The 22,372-nt window shown below is 40.4% G+C and overlaps 1 protein-coding gene across 3 annotated transcripts in view; it reads right to left on the reverse strand.

Annotated features, from left to right (window-relative positions):
* Positions 1-5,936: 5,936 nt before the first annotated feature.
* LOC124266639 (arsenite methyltransferase-like) overlaps positions 5,937-22,372 on the reverse strand; it is a 17,731-nt gene continuing 1,295 nt past the window's right edge. Inside the window, exons 1-10 of one of the 3 annotated variants that reach the window (XM_046701440.1) lie at positions 19,684-19,793; positions 17,190-17,363; positions 14,350-14,500; positions 11,699-11,835; positions 11,191-11,260; positions 10,232-10,313; positions 9,689-9,820; positions 8,818-8,957; positions 7,257-7,346; positions 5,937-7,070 (exon numbers count right to left, since the gene is read on the reverse strand). In XM_046701440.1, coding sequence (XP_046557396.1) covers positions 6,993-7,070; positions 7,257-7,346; positions 8,818-8,957; positions 9,689-9,820; positions 10,232-10,313; positions 11,191-11,260; positions 11,699-11,835; positions 14,350-14,500; positions 17,190-17,335 — 1,026 coding nt within the window. In that variant the 5' untranslated portion in view covers positions 17,336-17,363; positions 19,684-19,793 and the 3' untranslated portion in view covers positions 5,937-6,992. Of the gene's footprint in view, positions 7,071-7,256; positions 7,347-8,817; positions 8,958-9,688; positions 9,821-10,231; positions 10,314-11,190; positions 11,261-11,698; positions 11,836-14,349; positions 14,501-17,189; positions 17,366-19,683; positions 19,794-22,372 lie in introns of those variants that run through there. The other 2 variants (XM_046701438.1, XM_046701439.1) reach the window with 2 other exon arrangements.

Raw genomic sequence — 22,372 nt, forward strand, 5'->3', positions numbered from 1 at the left:
ACCACATCAAAGCCAACCCCAATCATCAAATAGAGTGGTCCGACATCACCATTCTCGCCAACAACCAAACGGACTTCACTAAACGCAAGCTCACAGAAGCCATTCATCAAACGCCACAAGCCTACCATCAACCGTGACCAAGGATACTTCATTCCATCTGCTTATGATCCTCCTCCACCAAGCCCAGTCTATTGTATAAAACATCGCATCCATTGTATAAACATCTCATTGTAACTACATCTCTGGCTTCCATTCACTATCCTTTTATGTACTTACTGGCTTCATCAGCTTACTGCTTAGCCAATCATGGCAATTATGTTGTTTCCTTTGTCTATTATGTTGTTTCATTGTTATATACAGGTAGTTATTTTCCTGGCAGTGTTTTTTAATCTCACCTAAAAATACACAAATGAAATGCAACAAATCCTGATAAAAAGTTTGAGCCATCCCATAGAAATTACGAGAGACTTGGGAATTTGTTTCAGAAACACTTTGAATGAATTTTAGAGAAAATATCATATTTATGATGATGTATTTACAAATATTATATTACTCCAAAATGTGAAAATTACTGTTTAAGTATAAATGTGTCGCTGGACACAAATATCTTTGATTTAGAAATAGTAAATCCATCTTGCAGTTTTAGGTATAATGGACATGCAAGATGCATCGCAGAGATTCGGGTATTTGCATTCCAATCACATCTGATTTCCTTCAATCAAGTCACAGGTAATATTGCTGCCAATGAAATCGAGTAATACCAGAGACATTTGAGATTGGATCCCGATGTTGATCGCTCAAATTAAATGAAATAAAGTTATTGTATTTGATGCAATTTAAGTAATATGGAATATTGATGTAAATGGGTAACATGACTTGTTGTTTTAGGTTTCAGAAAACTGAATCCATCAAACATGCCAAAGCCAAGATCAATGATACATGTATAGAATTGCAAAATCACAAACCACGCCTAAGAAATTATTATCGTAATTCACCATTTAATCACATAGATTGCCATTCGTTGTGTATTTTGTGACATTCCTGTGATTATTTGATGTAGTATCAAGCATTAGTACAAATGGAACCAGCTATTCTATTGTTTATCTCAGTGGAATTAACGTCTTCAATATCTGAATAAAAGCTGAAGGGGTGTTTAACCTTATTAATTCATTCACTCACACACTGACGGGACATAAGGGGATCACCTGGTTCTCTGTTCTTATGATAGAGGTCAGAATCTATGATGTAAACGGAATAGTGACACAAGTGATTTGATTCCCATACAACGGTAGAGAGAGACGCAGAGAGAGAGAGAGAGAGAGAGAGAGAGAGAGAGAGAGAGAGAGAGAGAGAGAGAGAGAGAGAGAGAGAGAGAGAGAGAGAGAGAGAGAGAGAGAGAGAGAGAGAGAGAGAGAGAGAGAGAGAGAGAGAGAGAGAGAGAGTAGCTTCTTCATATTCCAGAGAGGTAGAGAGAGAGAGAGAGAGAGGAGAGAGAGAGAGAGAGAGAGAGAGAGAGAAGAGAGAGAGAGAGGGAGAGTAGCTTCTTTCATATTCTCAGTTGGTTTACTTGAAGCTATGGCGGTTCAAGATGCACGCATCTAGGAACTATTCCAGTATTCCCTTAAACCGCCCATCGTTGTTTCATGTGCTCAGTCAAATCATAACTATTGGCGCTCTCTTCAAGATCGGTCGCTTGGCCGAAGTCCAATGGTCAGAGCTACCATCTCGATGCCAAGTACCAATTGCAATATATTCGAACCCCCATACACAATGAATTAAAATTGGAAACATTGCTACAACATGCATGTTAATTCAACCAAATTAAGAAGGATCAATAAGTGGTTTTCTTTAAAAATCCAATTTGGTAATCACAGATTATCAACAACGGAATGGACAGTTTGAAGGAAAGGTCAAACCTTCTTGAATAAGACATAATGAATATAACCCAAAATACCATTTATGAAAACAAGTTTGAAGAATAAAATTATTCCTTTAAAACTTTCGAAAATAGACTATAAGATCGATTAAAATATCTCTATATACAAGGAAATTATATGTTTATCGACTCTGCTTACATGTATACTGAATGAGGTAAAGTTTTGTAAAAAAATAAAATGTAATATGAAGTTTATTTTGTAAGAAACATTGCGATATCTTAGTTTTTGTAAATAAAGTCAATTTTGCCAAATTTGTGACAAAAATGGATTTCGAACCTAAAAGTGGGTTTTTTCATATTGCGTTAATTTTTACATATTACGTTAAAAATTGGTTTTACATTTTGCATTAGGTGTCCGTTAATATTTGACATATTGCGTTATTTTTTACGTTTTGCGTTAAGTTGTTACATATTGTCTTGATATTACATATTGGGGTTGTACATCCCTCTCCTACAAGTTGAACTGTAAGAAATATAACAACCATTATGTGTATGACACTAGGCCTCGTGTTGTTTGAAGAGACCCGCAAGTGTTACAGGATATAATGTAGAGACAAAGTGCTCACAGAGAAACAGCAGCAATGGTCTCTGTCAGATTGTAGAAGAAGTTCGTTCAGTCCTAGTTAGGGGAGTCGGCTTTGTGTAATGTCTATATTCACAAACGTAGTTGGGCTGGATTTTCGCCGAAGACACAGCTGTGGTCGTGCTGCCACACAACGGGATACCAACAGCCCCCGTTACCTCAGAACAGTGGTCTAAAGGGGATCGGGTGAGCGGGGTCTGGGACCGATGACGTGGTTGGTTGGTTGGTTGTTTAACGCCGCACTCAGCAATATTCCAGCTGTATGGTGGCGGTCTGTAACTAATCTAGTCTGGACCAGACAATCAACAGCATGAGCATCGTTCTACGCAACTGGGATACAATGACATGTGTCAACCCAGTCGGCGAACCTGACCACCCGATCCCGTTAGTCGCCTCTTACGACAAGCATGGGTTACTGAAGACCAATTCTAACCCGGATCTAAACACGGTAACCGATATGACATGTTATATCGATGTCTTTGGAACTGCTTTACATTGTCAGTGCAGTATTTCATTATCTACATGCCGGAATATGATCGCAATGTTGGTGCCTACAGACATTCAACTCAACCTACAAATCCGACCAGGAATGGTCCAGTGGTTAAGGCCATAACTCGTCACCCACACGGATGGGTTGTCCTCCACAATACGTGAAACTCAATCTTGGTGTAAACAGGCGTCCCTGTACGTCTGTAATGTCACGTGTGTCCCCTGCATTCTGGGTCGATTCCCCACATGGGCACAATGTGTTAAGCCCATTTCTGGTGTCCCCCGCCGTGATATTGCTGGAATATTGCTAAAAGCGGCGTAAAACTAAACTCAGTCAGTGCATTCTGGTAGGCTACAGGTGGCGTCATGTTACATCTGTCTCAGAGCAGAAGCCACAGCGTAACGGACATTGTCCGACCGAGGTGCTGATCCAAATCGCCCCATAAGCTTGTCTAATACGAGGGATTATTTACTTGTTGTCCTTGACGACGAGCCCCAGTATATTTATGAGTTGTAGAGTTACAGAATAACATATTTAATATTACTGTATTTATATAATGGCGTGCATTATCCTAATCCTCACTCAGCCTGGGGCATGGTGATATCGCTGTATTCTTGTTGCACTCATAATGCTTTAATTTTAGCGTGTCACTAGTTCCGATTAATGCCGCGGTTTGACATGAATACCGCTCTCAGTGTATAGACTCCGAGTCATTTGTCGCGGGGGCAAGCGGACGGGGAGAGAAGGCTTGATCTTCTAGGGCATGCAGACGTTCCATCAAGGAAACCACGACAGAGTTCAATAATGTTTTAACAAAACAGATGTAATCTGCGAAGAACAGTTTAAATAACTGTCACAAGACTTATCAAATTAATCATAGCTGGTTTAATTGTTGAGGTTTCCCACTTGAAACTTAAACGAAATTTCTACCGTCCTAAACTGTAAAACAATCGTAGAATTCAAAACCAACTTGTCTGACAAGGAGCAGCCTGGCAGTATTTTAACAACAGTGCGTAACGGCTGAATATAGTCTTACTTATCTTACGCATTCAATAATATTCAAGGAGTACCATGCAAGTCTTTCAATGTTCTAGTCTGAGGAAGGTAAACCAACCTGGTGGTTGATAGTATGAGCAAAGGGTCATGTGATCAGGTCACAATGACAGCAAACATCACCGAGTCTGACAACTGTCTCTTAGCTGACACTGCAGCATCAGAGGCATTGTCCGACCTACTGATCCAAATCGGTTTCCTAAAAAAGTCATAAGGGTAAACACATTCCAAAAATCAGCTTCCGTGATTAAAAGTGAACAAAGGGTTTATAAAATCGCAATAAACACATAAAAAACGTACTCGTATTTCCGCCTGTTACCAAAACACCCGACAGTTAATGAGCAGAGGCGGATGTCAGGCGACATGACGTCACGTGTGTCTAAATATTGCTTCCTCTTTGATTTACCTCATAACTTGACAGTAACCATGGATTCTGAAGCAGTAAAAGATGCGCCTGATGTCATTTGTGACATGGATGTCAGACTGTATCAATACGAGGTAAGGTGAGGTGAGGTAAGGTGAGGTGAAATGGGGTTTAACGTCGCACTTAAGAATATTTCGCTCATATGACGACATGCATGTGTGTGTATGTGTGTCTGCTTGTACTAGCCCAGACTTAAGCTTGTTTTATAGTGTTAGCTCACTGACATACCATGCTGCAGTTGAGCATAAAACAATACCCGACTCAGACACGTTATACTGACTCCGAGCCGACAAGTCCTTGCTGTACCCATTAATGCCGAGCGCCAGGCAGGGACCAACAAGAACCATATTTTAACGTCTTTTGGTAAGACGCAGCCGGGGATCAAACCCGGGACCTTCCGCTCTGAGGGCTGACGCTGTAACCACTACACCACAGAGGCGGTCGCATCAATACGAGCTAATGCTCGTATTTTCAACACGGGTTATTTTCAACACGGACTGCTCCATTCTCAAATTCACCTGCCAGACGGTCGGGTTAAAATTTAGACATGTATTTGAAGATGTTCATCATATTTCAGGATAATAAATCATTATTAATTCACTCGTAAAAATAAACGATGAATTCCAATTGGATGATAAAATACGTCCATGGTCAAACCTAAATTATTTGCGGGCAGGTAAGTTTGGGTCGGGGCTTGCAAGTTTTACATCTAACCAGCCCTGTGGTCTGACTGAAATTTTGGGAGTTTTATACCCGGATGCGAATTAAGCTTATTTTTATTTTAGAAACTTTCCGCACATTACACCTAAAGACAAGTCTGTGAAAAACGAAATCACCAGCTGCATACCAATGTAGTTACAAAACTGAATAAAATAAACAATATTTCAATGTTGTGGGCATATACAGAAAGTAAATGGATATACCATCCACAGACAACTTCTTTGAGAGGCATTTAGAACTTGGATCAATAAGGAAGGATTACCATCTGAATGAACAACTTCTATATTATAGGGAGAGCGACGTTTCCGTGTAGGTTCTAACATCCTTATCAAGCAAGTGATGAACAGAACGAGCATCGGAGACGCATATACTGACTGACTGACTGAGTTTGGTTTTACGCCGCTTTTAGCAATAATCCAGCAACATCACGGCGGGGGACACCAGAAATGGGCTTCACACATTGTACCCATGTGGGGATTCGAAACCGGGTCTTCGGCGTGACGAGCCAACGCTTTAACCATTAGGCTACCCCACCGCCCCGGAGACGCATATACATGTATACAACCGTGAGGAGATGTTTGTACAGTACAACAGGGGAGTAGAACTGCAATGACAATGGCAACACTGTAATAAAGAAGTTGTTCATCCATATATGGTCATCCTTCCCCGTCCATAGACACATTGCCTATTTGCTTATAAATTCTTCTAAGTAATTAATGGAGGCAACGAGGCAGTTGTTAGCATATTTTATTTCCCGACTCCTCAAAGATACCATGACGATATCCTCTTCATAGGACACCATCAACTGTGTATATTTAAGTAGTTCATACTCATGTTAGATAGACCTAGCGATGGGGAATATATGTAACAAATCATGTTAGTAGAAACCATTCATGATGTTATGACATTCAAGCTCAATCCATTAACAGGAATAGAAATGCATTTTTTCGAATGGTACCATCGGACACCAGACAGACAATATAGGAGAGCCTATGTGAAAATAGGCGTGCCCATACCTTTTGGTGATCAAATTAAACTTAAAACATCACAGCAATTGTGGTATTTCATTATTGTTTAATGAAAAGACAAAATCATATAAATGGGCATTCAAAATGGCCGCGTCCATGTTAAGCTGTGAGATTGGAGTGCCACCGGTATACGGTTGAATGGGGTGCAAAAACATGGGTTAGAACCATTTGAGTTGGTCCATACAATGATTCAGGGTGTGCATATATTTGTAATTTTAGTCGTGGCGCCAGGATATATTGAAAATGTTTCATGCTAGTCCTTTCAATATCAGCCGTGCCGTGGGATAGCACGGAAACTAAACACCATATCGATCCCTGCATTAAATTAATTAATTGACAATTTTATAGGTTTTTTCGAATGTGATGGTGGACAATGTGATGGAAAGTCTGAAACTAAATTATTATTATTATTATTATTATTCTATGATATTTATATAGCGCACATATCCAGGCAACTAGTGCTTGCTCAAGGCGCTGAATATTAAATATACCCAATTGAACGGTGTTTTTGTTTTTGGGTTTTCACAAAATTATCTTTAAAATTTGGATCAGTAGGTGATTGAAAAATTACATACAAATCTTGACCAACTTTGCGTCCTTAAAAATACTATAAATCTAAAATCTGATTGGTAATATGTATTCGTCATATTAAAGAACCTTTCACGGTACATGCATTTAATGCCCAATGATCTTTTTTCAGATTGACGAATTCGTAATCCAAGCAAGAAAATAGTTGTTCCTTCTGCAAACATAAGCAATTAGTCCACAGAGTAAGCAACTTTGGGCGTCTCTCCTCGTGACTCCAGCTCACTGACGTAGTCAAAGGGATTCACGATCTGCGATAAAGAAATGACAACAAAAATATTAACACTGTGAAAATGGAAATTCGGTACATGGAAAATGTGTTTTAAAAACCTCAAACTAAAATTAAGAGTAACTTGATTACGTGCATTGTTCAAAGAATAAATTCTTAATTCAATAAGATTCAAGTTTTGGTGGAGGCATTGAGGCATATCACCTACCAGATTATCAAGAAAGGTGAAACTGTCTTTGAATCTCGAAGTTGCCAAGAACGTAGCCAGTTCGCCATCTATTTGTCTTGTTTCGCCGGTCTGAAGAAAAATGAAATCAATCGTCAGCCCCAAAATTACTTATATCTTTGAATCGAACTTAAGACTCTATGACATGGTAAATCGACAGAAACGCCAAGTGGGCCAAAAGGTGACAAAAGTTGTCTCCCTTGAGTCAAACAAATCGCGCCTGCGACTGTCATGGAAGATTTCTTTGCATTGGCTAAACCGTTAAATACTTTTCTTCTCAGTTTTGGACTAGGATTCTTCCAATCGGAGAGAAAAATCATACTCCATGGCCAACCATATTTTAGTAAAACAATTAAAGCGTATATCGGAAAAGATTTTGCAACATAAAATCCCAACGGTCGTTACTGAGTTCTAAAAAGCTTACGATCTTTCAACGTAATAAATCCGCCTTTTTAAACATTCATGATAGACCTGGCTTTCCTTGTACGTGATTCGACCGCATAAAACAATACCTCTTTTTTATTCGCCTATAAACCCCCATAATTCGCAAGACCCTAAAGTTTAAAAACATATTAAGCTAAATTCAGCTTTGGTTCCGAATTTTAGAATTTAATTGGAATTAAGAAACTTCAGTGCAAATCCAATGATTGGATGATATCGGGTAATATTTATATGTTAAAACTGTACGTCCACCCAGTAATTAAAACTGACCACAATTTTAATTATTTAGTACTGTCTGTTTTATCACTATGATGTATGATAAATGTGTGCACAGAGATTTTCAAGTACTTGACATTTTGTGCGGAACTGGGTTTGGTGTGTTCAGCTTCTCCTCGGAAAAGGAACAGGTTAAGCTAGCCAAAAATGTGTGTTTACATTGCAGCTTTAAGTTCACATGGTGTATATGTGTATAGTCTGTTTGCTGTGAAAATGTACCGATGAATTTCACTTTAAACAAAAACGTAAATCGAATAAAGTGAAATTAAGATTGCTAATCCTCATGATTTTACCTTGCCAATTGGACATTTAAATCTAAGAATTGTATTCAACTTAGGATAAAAGTTGTTTAACAAACGATCACAGTTTCAAATCGCTATTATTGGTTTGTATTACAAGCGGGTATGCACCCTAAATGAAACACCGAGAACAAGTAGGGTTGGTCTAAGTTAACGCTCATCACGTACCGCACGTGCATTTGTTTCACTGTTCCAACTACTGCGCTTACTCCCTTGAAATACAAACCAATAATAGCGATTTGAATCTATGATCGTCTGTTAAACAACTTTTATCCTAAGTTGAATAACATTCTGAGATTTAAATGTTCAGTTGTCAAGGTAAAATCATGAGGATTAGCAATCTTAATTTCACTTTATTCGATTTACATTTTTGTTTACACTGAAGTTCATCGGTACGTTTTTACAACAAACAGCCTATACATGTAATGGCTTTGACGGCCGAGTTGTTCTATTTTGAATATGATGTTACTATAGAAACCTGGGGAAACCATTCCGTCTCTTCTACCAGCAGTTCTAGTAGTACCTACCCTGAACACATTCCTGACATCCAGCTTGAATTCCTTCTCATAACCCTTGATGTCCCCCTTGTACACCACCGTGGACGGCCCCTTCCTCTCCGCGGGCAGCTTGAACATGCGGTACGTGATCGACACAAATCGGGCGTCACCTAAAAAACCAACTCATTTTAAGGATGTTTTCCGCTACGCTTCAGTGCATCGCCATTTAATTTCACGATAATAATCGTATCAAGATGTCATATTTATTCATACAGTTCGACGCATGATACAGGAGACAGGTTTATTTATGCCATAAAAAGGTATTCACTTTGCCTGTATGAGCGTACGTATTTTAGATATTGCTAGATTAACTGATTTAAGCTCACGTAGGAACTTATATTTCCGATCAGAATACTCCCAGGCATCATGTGCTGAGGGGCGGGGGGATAGCCAAGTGGTTACGTCCTCGTTACGTCGAAGATCTGGGTTCAATTCCTAACATGGGTACAATGTATGCTGCCCATTTCTGGTGTCCCCCGACGTGATATTGCTGGGATCTTTTTAAAAGCAGCGTAAATTAAACTCACCCACTCACTCATCATGCGCTGGTCCTAAGAGGTGGTCAAGTGGATAGGATGACGAGTTTTGGCAATTTGGTTCATCATGCCCATATACTACGCTGGTTAATTATGGATGAATGGGTAATATATATAAGGTTTTAACCCGAAATATTCCATCCAGCAAGATCACGCCTTGGGACACCAGAAACAGGTTTCACAAATTCTAGAAATGCAGAGAATCGAGCCCGAATCGCACCAACGTGTAAGCGCTTTAACCTCTAGGCTACCTTATATGGAGGTTTTGGTACGTGTATCAGCCATGAACATCCCCAGTAGCTCACCGACAAGTGTCTTGTATTCCTCGTTGTTGATGGCGACCGTCGTTATCTCCACAACACGAGGGACGCAGAATCCCACCTCTTTGGCGATGTCGTGTAGTCTTTTCCAGTACAGAGACCCGGCGATACACATACCTGGGGGACAGCGAGGATATGTTTAACAGTATGCTCACATTAGCGAGTACAATCCACTTATTTACTACGGCTTGATTTTGTACAAGGAGTATTTATATTTTTCAACTGAAAATGATAAATAAATGACTTATTAATACTGTATTTGCATATTTTAATATCGTTCTGTCGATATTGATATAATACAGTTTTGTACTATTCATTATTCAGTCCTGATGAACATGTAATACTCAGAAAAATATTAAGTTGCATATTGTTTAGTAATCTACAGCCTCAGACTTGTAGAGATGTGTCAGGTTACAGGCGACAAGATGGGAGACAACTCTGCACGGACTGTTTCCGTGTTTGTAAAATCTTAAGCGCGATGCTACAAATGATCCTCTCTACATGGAGTGAGATAGTGAAATGCCTTACTCCACAGGTATTCATTCTTCCTGACCTCTTCAGGGAGCTCCTTGCTGCAGTACACGTCACTGAAGTACAGCTCTCCACCTTCCTGAACAGAGTGAGTGAGGTTATGGTTTACCGCTGCTTTGAACACGTCTACATTTTTACGGGGCGGTAGGGTAGTCTAGTGGTTTACGTACGCTCGTCACGCCCAAAACCCGGGTTCGATTCCCAACATGGGTAATATATGTGAAGCTCATTTCTGGTTTTTGCCCGCCCTTATTTTGCTAGGATATAGCTAACAGCAACGTAAACACTTTCTCACCCACTCAATCAACATTTAGACAGCAAGTATGATAACTCAACGAGAACGAGTTTTGTGCTAACGAACCAAGAATCGTAATCCGGCAAAGTCTGGAAGTCGAACCTCGACAAGCGGGCCCCAGTAGACGTCCCACGAACGCAACAGATAGAGATAAATATCGTGGATATGTTGCAGTTAAGTGTTGGAAGTTCTTTGAATACTGAGTGAGTGAGTTTAGTTTTACGCCGCTTTTAGCAAAATTCCAGTAATATCACGGTGGGGACACCAGAAACGTTATCTGTCAGTGGTGGAGAGAGGCATGTACATCGTGGTTACTCACTATACGAGTTGTAATTTTCATCAACCATGGTTTATAGTGCTATTTGATTTGATCCCGCGATATAACAAGGGAGGCAACTCTACTGGACATATGGTCGAAGATCAGTCATCCCTTCCCGCTGAACGAAAGTGAATGAGTGAGTGGGTGGGTGTGTGAGTGAGTGAGTGAGTGAGTATTCCAGCAATATTACGGCGTTGGACATCATAAATAGGCTCACACATCGTACCCATGTGGTGAATCGAACCTTGGTCTTCGGCGTGACGAGTGAACGCTTTAACCATCAGGCTACCGCACCGCCCCGAACAGTGACCATGTGGTGACCAGGGTATTATGATAACGCACCTTTAGCACCCGATAGGCTTCCTGCAGTACAGCCTTCTTGTCCGATGTCAGGTTGATCACGCCATTAGATCTGCGGGGAAGTAGAGAGTGGGTGAGAGAATTTTATTTTACACCGATATGACCAGTTGTGACGAGGAAAGTCCGAAGTGATGCAGATCTTAAACAACTACAGCCTTGGTGAAACCCACGACCATGATACTGACAACACCAAGAAACATGATGAAGGCGGGCCGAGATTCGAACCCACGATGGTTTCTGGCACCACTGTGGGGCGCAGCTTGGCGACTGGTCGCGCCTTTGATATCTGGGCAACGACAGAGTAAAGGATAGAAATAGTTGGTTGGTTGTTGTTTAACGCCGCACTCAGCAATATTCCAGCTACATAACGGCGGTCTGTAAATAATCGAGTGTACCCATGTGGGGAATCGAACCCGGGTCTTCGGCGTGACGAGCGAACGCTTTAACCACTAGGCAACCCCACCGCCCCTCACTCGCCAGTTGTACTCACACAAGGATATTGAAGCTATTGTCCCCAATTCCTTTCTCTGCCAGCTTCTCAATGTAGCCCACGAAGAACTCAAGGTTAGGTTTACTGTAGCCGAATCTCTCTGTGCTGTACCCAACGTGCTTGTTAGCAACTTCGATCTGTGGACAAACACTACACCAATAAAACTGTCAAAATATAAATTACAATCTGTAATTTCAAGACTCTCCCTTTTCAGGGTGAAACGGGAGCCTAGCAACGTCATTCATTTGATTTATGACGACGATTTCTCCTTCTGAAACGTTGAGTCCTTTACACTCGAACCTGTATAAACCAGACATCGATCATACCGAAACGTCAGGGGCTTTGGGAGGAAATCAATTAATGTACTCTTAATACCCAATGATCATATCATACCTTAACTGCAGAAGAAAAGATTGTATACACTATAAACCAAAACTATACTAGTTCACTTTGAGTTAGACTAACAACTAGTCTCTGAAATGAACATATTTTTCTGAAAAAAGTTCATAGTAAAAAAAAAAAAAAATAATGAAAAGGAGCCCTGAGACTTTCTTCATTTGAAACTGAGGAAATCTAGACTTGCCACATTTTCTAGACTTGTGTGGGCTTTCTTGGATATATTTGCTTCAGGGTCTGTACGAGAGACTAACTTTGAGTCGAACCTAATCTTTACTAGTTCCTTAAAGTCATAACAGAGCTATATTCTGACAGACAGACAGACAGTTTTATTCTCTATAATGCGCCAGTCAAAACACACACAAAAGTATAATCAATCACGCATGCGCATTTGATTTCGTATTTCTTTTCATATTTACGTGGCATAGTCAAAGGCATACGTGTTTGATTACCTTGCAGGAGAAAAATAGAAATATTAAATTTAGGATGTATTCGGTGTACAGCTGGATCTCGCACCATTAAAACAGGCGCATATGCAGTAGGAAATACATGCTTCGCCAGCATTGGTGTATATTTCCCAATATTTCTTAACTTTGGCCGTTTATGCCATTTGAAGCTACATCTTTGAAACGTATGCTCATTGTATATGCTTTTTCCGGATTTGTTGACCTTTCACATGAATCCATCAGTTGAATTACCTATACATTCCTTTTTTGTGACAGTTAATGAAATTTCCAAAGTTTACTATGTTGGAAGAAGGGACATTTACTTTGGCGGGAACCATCTGTTGTTTTGTTAATTTTTAAATGTTTTCATGTCTAAGAAAGTAATGTGTCATTCCGTATGTCAAGTGTTACAGTTGAGTAGATCGATACTAACAAACCAAGGATCGTAATCAGGCAAAGTCTGGAAGACGAACCTCGACAAGCGGGCCCCTGTAGACAGTTGATCACTGGATTGTCTGGTCCAGACTCGATTATTTACAGACCACCGCCATATAGCTGTAATATTGCTGAGTGCGGCGTTAAACAACAAACAAACTAAACATTTCAAAGAGTGAAAATTCACTTAAACTTCGATGTTGTCTCCTTTGTGAAGATAAATAGTGATGTTAGCATCGCTGGGACAGATCTGCTTGGAATACTTCCCATCAGCAGTTTGTCTGATTTTGAGATTAATTTAAAAAGAAATTAAAACCATTGGAACTATTTGAGTAACGCGCCTCTACAGTTCATGTTTTTAATGTAATATGTCAAATCCGAATCCCAAGAGTTATACAAATGTATTTCATTCATGTTGCCCTTGCATCACTTCACAAATACTTCACAAATACTTCACAAATTGTAAAATTGTAAACAGTTAGTTACCTCTTGCTTGCGGAATGTAATCGTTCTATCAAACATTCTATCAAATGATTAATTGCCTTTGAGTGTATTTACAAATTGTAAAGTCAATTTCCCCAAATCAAACCTCACTGTTCCAACTTGAACAACCAACCTCTAATCAGATTTACAAGATATTGATAGATTCAGTTTGCCGTGACCTATACTTGTACTTCAGAACCATAACAAAAAGAGGTGTTGTTTGAACAAATGATATTTCTACATATCCTTTGGCAATTGTTAAGAGAAAATTGAATATTCTTGCGACACTAGTTACTTGTCAACTTTGGTTACGGTGAACTTAGAGGTGAATAAAATGTTCCACATTTTTCTCTGTTTCTATGGCTGTCATCTTAAAACATTTCATACGACCACTATTTCTGAAAATAAAAATCTTAATTTATTCACATTTATTTTCTCCCCAGTATGTTATTGTAAGAATTATAAGAAATGTTCAAGTACTGTTATGCAGTTGTGAACAGGTGCAACAGTAAAACCTTCACCTCCCTCTCTGTCTATTACATAAGTTGTTACTTTTTTAATATGATGAATATTTGTGGATGACAAACACGTCCTTGACTGCTGCCAACATCACACGTCAAACCAAAGCTGTATTATAAGTGATTATTTCAAATGACAACAAACCCAAACTGTTTTACCAATTAACTTAATTTGCGTGAAGCTTAAGCTCTATTTTGTATAATTAATTCAATTTATGTCTAACAAAAAGTCGAACCAATGCTGTGCAATCTGAATTTTTATAGAAACACGATAATTAGCGCAGTAAATAAAGATCAAACCAATTAATGAGTTATGTCGAAAAGCTGTTGATGTTTTACGAAAACGATAAAATTTAATTGAAATGTTGCCTACCAGAGCGTCCGTCATGTCCACGCCGACGATGCTACCCTCTGGGCCGACGAGTTTGCTGACGATGTAGGTGTCCCTCCCCGCACCACAGCCCAGGTCCAACACCTTCTGGCCCTCCAACTTCTCCGGGATGACCATGCCACACCCATAGTACCTGGAACAGGTGGCGTGGACATGCAATTAACTCAAACGCTGGTCTTGGATCCAGTGTGCGAAATAGCCACTGGCCCGCTAGCCCGTGGCGAGTAAAAATCCAGCGTTCGCTCGTCACCTCGATTCCCAACATGCATGGGTACAATGTTTGAAACCCATTTTGAAACCCATTTCTGGTGTCCCCCGCCGTCATATTGCTGGACTATTGCTAAAAGCGGCGTAAAACCAAACTCACTCACTCACCCCATGGGCATGCAAGAGTTAAATTTCTGGTAACGCCCTTATTTTGTCCACACCACTACTGTGCTGATGGGTTTCTTGGAAGTGGTCAAAGTCTAAGGCGTGCTTCTCTGTGGAGTTCCTACTAGAGTAGACATGTCATCTTATAATTGGAATACTGTTCAAGGCGTTAGACTCAAAGCACTCACTCACTCTCTCAACAGTTTTGAGGTTATTTGCTGGAGACTAGTGAGTTATATCGGCCGGGGAAGCGTTAAGATCCGGGAGAGATCAGCAGCTGCAACAAGGGTGCCAATAATTGTGACTGAAGGAAACCTGAATGCTGCGAGGTTTTGCAAATGGCCGCTTTACCGTTATTGCAACAGAACGGCACTGGAGTGATGTTACAACACGATAACACCAGACCACACCTGGCTCAAGGTACACCGGAGTATCGTATTCAGAACAATGTCAGTGTGTTAACCTGGCCCGCAAGATCCCCTCATTTGTCACCCATTGAACATCCCTGGGATAATAAGGAGCACCGATTACAACGTCAGTCTAGTGCCTTGTATGTCAAGGTGTTACATGACCATGCTACTCTGGTGTATAAAGGACATGATCCCCGGTGTCTTACTTTTCCATGTTATCTAGTGCCTTGCATGTCAAGGTGTTATACACCATGCTACTCTGGTGTATAAAGGACATGATCCCTGGTGTCTTACTTGTCCATGCTATCTAGTGCTTTGTATGTCAAGGTGTTACATGACCATGCTACTCTGGTGTATAAAGGACATGATCCCTGGTGTCCTTACTTGTCCATGTTATCTAGTGCCTTGCATGTCAAGGTGTTATACACCATGCTACTCTGGTGTATAAAGGACATGATCCCTGGTGTCCTACTTGTCCATGTTATCTAGTGCCTTGCATGTCAAGGTGTTATACACCATGTTACTCTGGTGTATAAAGGACATGATCCCTGGTGTCCTACTTGTCCATGCTATCTAGTGCCTTGCATGTCAAGGTGTTATAAACCATGCTACTCTGGTGTATAAAGGACATGATCCCTGGTGTCCTACTTGTCCATGCTATCTAGTGCTTTGCATGTCAAGGTGTTATACACCATGCTACTCTGGTGTATAAAGGACATGATCCCTGGTGTCTTACTTGTCCATGTTATCTAGTGCCTTGCATGTCAAGGTGTTATACACCATGTTACTCTGGTGTATAAAGGACATGATCCCTGGTGTCCTACTTGTCCATGTTATCTAGTGCCTTGCATGTCAAGGTGTTATATGACCATGTTACTCTGGTGTATAAAGGACATGATCCCTGGTGTTCTACTTGTCCATGTTATCTAGTGCCTTGCATGTCAAGGTGTTATATGACCATGCTACTCTGGTGTATAAAGGACATGATCCCTGGTGTCTTACTTGTCCATGTTATCTAGTGCCTTGCATGTCAAGGTGTTATATGACCATGTTACTCTGGTGTATAAAGGACATGATCCCTGGTGTCCTACTTGTCCATGTTATCTAGTGCCTTGCATGTCAAGGTGTTATATGACCATGTTACTCTGGTGTATAAAGGACATGATCCCTGGTGTTCTACTTGTCCATGTTATCTAGTGCCTTGCATGTCAAGGTGTAAAATGATCATGTTACTCCGGTGTATTAAGGCGTGATCCCTGGTGTCCTACTTGTCCATGTTATCTAGTGCCTTGCATGTCAAGGTGTTATATGACCATGCTACTCTGGTGTATAAAGGACATGTCCTATTGTCCATGGTGTCCTACTTGTCCATGTTATCTAGTGCCTTGCATGTCAAAGTGTTATATGATCATGTTACTCTGGTGTATAAAGACATGATCCCTGGTGTCCTACTTGTCCATGTTATCTAGCGCCTTGCATGTCAAGGTGTTATATGACCATGCTACTCTGGTGTATAAAGGACATGATCCCTGGTGTCCTACTTGTCCATGTTATCTAGCGCCTTGCATGTCAAGGTGTTATATGACCATGCTACTCTGGTGTATAAAGGACATGATCCCTGGTGTCCTACTTGTCCATGTTATCTAGTGCCTTGCATGTCAAGGTGTTATATGACCATGCTACTCTAGTGTATAAAGGACATGATCCCTGGTGTCCTACTTGTCCATGTTATCTAGTGCCTTGCATGTCAAGGTGTTATATGACCATGTTACTTTGGTGTATAAAGGACATGATCCCTGGTGTCCTACTTGTCCATTCTAACTGCTCTTCTATGTGTCCATGTTGTATTAGTGGTTTACAGGGCATGACCTCCCAGGTGCCGTAAGTTTCTATGGTGTCCTGGTATCCCATGATATTCCCCAAATGTCCTCAATATACCGTTATCGTTATTGCTCTCTATGCCACAATGTGACAGTCATCGCGACTCAGTACGACTACCTGTCACCTTGTGTTTATATTTCACAGCAGTGTCTATCTCACCGGTCAAGGACATCCTGGTGGACGTGAGTCAGCGCCTCTTTGATATCCTCGGCTCTACCGGCCGTGATCGTCTTAAAGCCGCATGATCCCCCGGATGACCAGTTGCTGTAGGCTTTCTTCACGTTATCTTCACAGCAGGAACTCATGGTAGCTACACGATGGGACTGGGAATCTCTGAAAATAATAAATCCCCGATTAATTAATATACGTTATATCCAGATCTTTCTTTTATTGGGGCGGTGGGGTATCATTGTGGTGAAAGTATTTGCTTGTCGCGCCAAGGACCCGGGCTCGATTCCTCACATGGGTACAAAGTCCATTTCTGGTTTCCTCCGCCGTGATATTGCTGGAATACTGCTAAAAGCGGCGTAAAACCATACTCACTCACTCTTTCTTTTATTTCTTTAACAAATGATTGATTATGTAAACGTGTTGTAAGTATGTCAGCGTGCATAATGATGGTGATTAGTGTCATTTTACTCGAAATACTCCATACTCTGGCATTTGAATAACTGGTGACATTTCGATTTGGTTGCTGTTTAAGCTTACATGAGGATTGATCGTGTGACATATGGTTCAGCAAGCAGCGTGACAACAACGACCTTAACGTCATGATTTACCACTCCATGTCACGCCTGTATAAAGCACGTGTGATACATGTGGTCTCACCGTAGGCAAGTGAGTTTGTTCCAAATTGCCTCTGTTCACCCAGCAGAAAATGGGTATCCGGTGGGATAAGACATGTGGCTATCACCCTCTAGCGCCGTACAGGCCGCTTGGGTTATCCCGGGTAATAATAATCAGATTGTGCGCTTTGAGCATCCTTGTAAGCTTTGAACAGTAATTTGAAATGGAAAGGCGCGTGATAAATATTCTTTTTTTTATTTTGTTCCGTGTAACAGTCTTATTGTGCAAAAGTTTTGTATGTATAAAGATATTTATTATTTCTCCTCTTTTGAGACAGTTTCACACAAACATGATTAAACTTTAGTGAAATTCATTCACAGTTATTTTTCCCTCTACGGAATCTGTTTCTGGGGATGGTCAAGACTGGGTATCCTTTTGCACTGACGTCCTATATTTACTGAAGACTCGTCTCCACTACTGTGTCTAGCAAATCAACGCATACTGACTAAGACTTACAGTTGGGTGTGGCGGGTGGGTGCTGTGCGGTAGGTGGTGTTCGGTAGTGCTGACTGAGTGAGACAAGAGCGATGTGCCGGTGTGTAGGGATTTAATGGCCGAGAAAAGATAAAGACCCTTATCTCAGAATCTAGACATCTGATTGGTTCACGTGCTCCTGACGAAACACAGCGCACCCCGCCCGGGAGGAAAATTCATTTGTGAGTGGGAGGATAAATCCGTTATATGACAGCACTAATAGAGCAGACTCACACTGTTAGTACAATTAGGTTAGAGTCCATCTGAACTCGTCATTAGCGTGCAAAGGGATTGTTGTGATTAAGTTAGAAATGAAACGGTTGCAAGGATGTGTTCCTCGAAATGAGATGTTGGTGTCCGTAACCTGACAACGTATGCTGCCATCTACCCGGTAGGCGAAGATGCAACCGGGGAGAGGGCTATAAGGCAAATCGAGAGAGAGAGAGAGAGAGAGAGAGAGAGAGAGAGAGAGAGAGAGAGAGAGAGAGAGAGAGAGAGAGAGAGAGAGAGAGAGAGAGAGAGAGAGAGAGAGAGAGAGAGAGAGAGAGAGAGAGAGAGAGAGAGAGAGAGAGAGAGCGTAAACATCGAACTGCGCAACAGGGATACATTGCCTTGTGTCTGTCATTTGATACGACAAGACAGAAACAAAAATAGGCTTAAATCCAAGTGAACTTCACCCACAAACTAAACACAATTACTATTTTGCCTTTGATGGAATTTTGTTCTAAATACTAATTGCTAACTCCTGACTTTAGTTGAGCTATGTAACGCTTTCACCAGCTACTCAACACAGAGATTTGCAAAGGGTGTATTCGGGTGAGCTGACCCAATAAAAACAAGAACAACTGTTTCCTTCTGTTCATGATATTCATGAAGTTTTGAACTTGCAATATTAGTTTTAAAGATGACACTGTCGCAAAGTTCCATAATATTCTTCTAAAGTTGGTTCCAATAGTGTGCTTACTACTCATTTAGTTGACTTCCATATATTTGATATGCGACATGACAGTGACAAGGCACTTCAAACTATTGTGTTACAATTTATGCATTTAACAGAAACAAAATATTACTTCCGTATCGATCTGTAGCTATTAACGGTCAATAACCAATGTTCTTATGCCACATGAACAAAGTTCTCATTTCCTGCATGTTTCCGAATTAAGTTAACATTTAGCGAAAAATGGTGTTCCACAGCGAAATGTCACAGGTCACCAATGTCCGGACAAAGGAACAAAGATGGCCAGCTGCATCACGGTGTAAGAATCGAAACGTTGCGTTGTGCAATAAACCAGAATCTATTTTCTATAAAGTTTATGTTTTCGTGTTTACTCACCACAGTGCCAATCCAACAATGTGCTTCAGGGTCAAGCTAATCAGATACGAGCAGCTTGAGCACAATGCTCTTTTATAGACGTCCGATAGACAGTACCCCTGACGGCTTTTGGCAACATCAAACTGACCATTGGTAGGAGACCATAGCCTTACTACAAGGCCGCACTGAATGAAAATCGGTTCCCATCCTTATAAGGCCACATAAAAATATTCTTGTTTCTCATCGCTTTTTCAAGAAAATAAGGGGAGGGCTGATTTTATTTTTACATTTTATTTATTTTAATACCCAAAACCCCTTGATTTCAGGGGGAATTTACACCTTTTTCTCCTACAGAAAATCAAAACATGGAAGTGTGAAAAATTCATGCACATTTTGAGAGTAAAAGTTGAAATTTAAAATATAATTTTTTTTTTAGGTCTGGCGGTAATAAGAAACAAGAATATTGTTGTATATGGCCTAAGAGACAGTTAAGATAAAAATGTATAGACGCCGATCTTGTACAAGGACAACTTGTTTTTATTAATTATACAAATTTATAAACCAGTGATTATTATTATAGTCTTTAGAGACTTTTGCAAGTCTACAGCGCCTGCAGCTGTTATTCGATGTCGATTGAATATGACCTACATTTTCCGGCGGTGTTCATTTATGTCACAGTGTGCTTTGCCAGCGTTGTCAGGGTGAGGTCAGACGGGGAGCGGAATGTGGGGGAAGGAGGTTTGTGGCGGGGTCACCGGATGCCAGGTGTCAAGGCCTGTCAAATGAATTACCGGTTCGTTTCAAGGGTAACAACACAGTAAACTTCTGGTAAACTGATGATGTAACGAGCTCTTAATGTATATTGTACTCGAAATGCATATAACGAACAAAACTTAAAGTGGTTAACTTGAGTTGTCAATATCAGCAGTTTGTTGTAGCAGGGCAGACTAACAACTAGTCTCTGAAATGAACATATTTTACTGAAAAAGGTTCATAGTTAAAAAATGAAATTAAATGAAAAGGAGTCCTGAGACTTTCTCATCTAGGAAATCTAGACTTGCCACATTTTCTAGACTTGCGTTGGCTTTCTTGGATATATTTGCCTCAGGGTCTGTATGACAAACTAGTATAAGGCTAGATTTTTCTCACAAGCATGTTGTTTAAGAAACTAAGTTTCAAAGTGTGACAAGCCAATCAAAAAGAGGTACTTGATTAAACAAACTTGTGAAGTTAAGTCGATTGTAACAATGTGTCATCATAAAATAATCTAGAAAAAGTTATGTCGACATTTCGACGCTAGAAAGTCCACGAATAATAGTGTTACGTGACTTGCAGTTGTTAACACAGATAAGACGGTGCGCAATGAGTGGTTCAAGTACAGACATGTGCGTATCTTTACCGTGCGTTATCGGCTCAAGTGTCACGTGTTTTCTCAATGAGTTTATCTCTAGCTAGTTTAAGATCCATTTTGATACGAACTAAGATACTTCATTATGTTTAGATAGGATGACCACAGACCGTGGTCCACACATGTGGTATTGGCTCAAGTGTCAATGAGTTTATCTCAAGCTTCCCAAGCTTAAGTCAGTTTGAGATCCATTTTGATACGAACTAAGAGGTTGTCTGATCCCTCATACTTTATTATGCATATATATACAGGATGACAGTAGAGAGTGCTCCACGTTTTCATTAAAGGTCACATGCAACGTAAAACACAACTTTGCAGATTCTGATACCTTTCGGTATGGACTTACAGTAACAAATGATGAAAAATGCAAATTCAACTTATAAAGTTGAAAAATAACGCAATGAAAAAAACCTCGCGAAATCGAAGTTCAAACGATTCACTAAATTCAACAGCTGTGCTGCGTTGCGCTCATAGCGCATGCGCAGTGAATAGGAGCGCAGCGTGAAGCAGTATGTCCGAATTATACGGTCGTGAGCAGGAGTAGACTAATCTTGGTTGTGTACACAAACAACAAATAGTAAATAATCTACTCGTTACATAAAAAACCCTAAGGATCTAGATCTACTCAGCTATGTGTCACCCAGTGAGGCGTTCGACATTAAATTTTCAAGACGGAAACCCTTCTCTGGCGGTGAGTACTCGGAGTAGGATTTGATGTGAGCTATTTTTCTTAAGTTTTGTTGATATTTCACAGACGCGAGCTTTTTATATGGTATGACAGTAGATTACCGATTTAACTGTTTATATAATTTCATTTGACTATTTCACCACACGTTCTTCTTACCGAGTAACTTTCTCATGCAGTTCGACACTTAGAAGCAACGTCATTTATCATTGTCAGAATTTCTAACTGTGATATAGATGTGCCTCTGTCACAGACAAAACTCAGTGTCTGTTTTATTGACGCGTATGTGTCTGCCTGCCTGTCTGCTAATGACAATATGCAATACACAACTTCGATCACTGACCACATGCAATTTGAACTTAAGACCTATCAGGCTATACACCATAAACAAAACGGATTGATTTATGGCTCGTGCACCTAGGTTCTGTCTCATTATGTAATTACACAGACAGGCAGGTGTGATACTTGTACACATGACATGTCATGATGTCTGTTGATTGCAAAATGTTATACACAAAAAAATGAGCATGGATTTACAAAACCCAACATCTCTCTACACACACAAAGAGCCCTGAGTGTATGGGCCAATGAACCAGCCAATGAAAGACTTCGTTACG

Source organism: Haliotis rubra, unplaced genomic scaffold (assembly GCF_003918875.1).
Source record: "Haliotis rubra isolate DU_JTF1 unplaced genomic scaffold, ASM391887v1 Scf127, whole genome shotgun sequence".
In the NCBI taxonomy this organism is placed as follows: Eukaryota; Metazoa; Mollusca; class Gastropoda; order Lepetellida; family Haliotidae; genus Haliotis; species Haliotis rubra.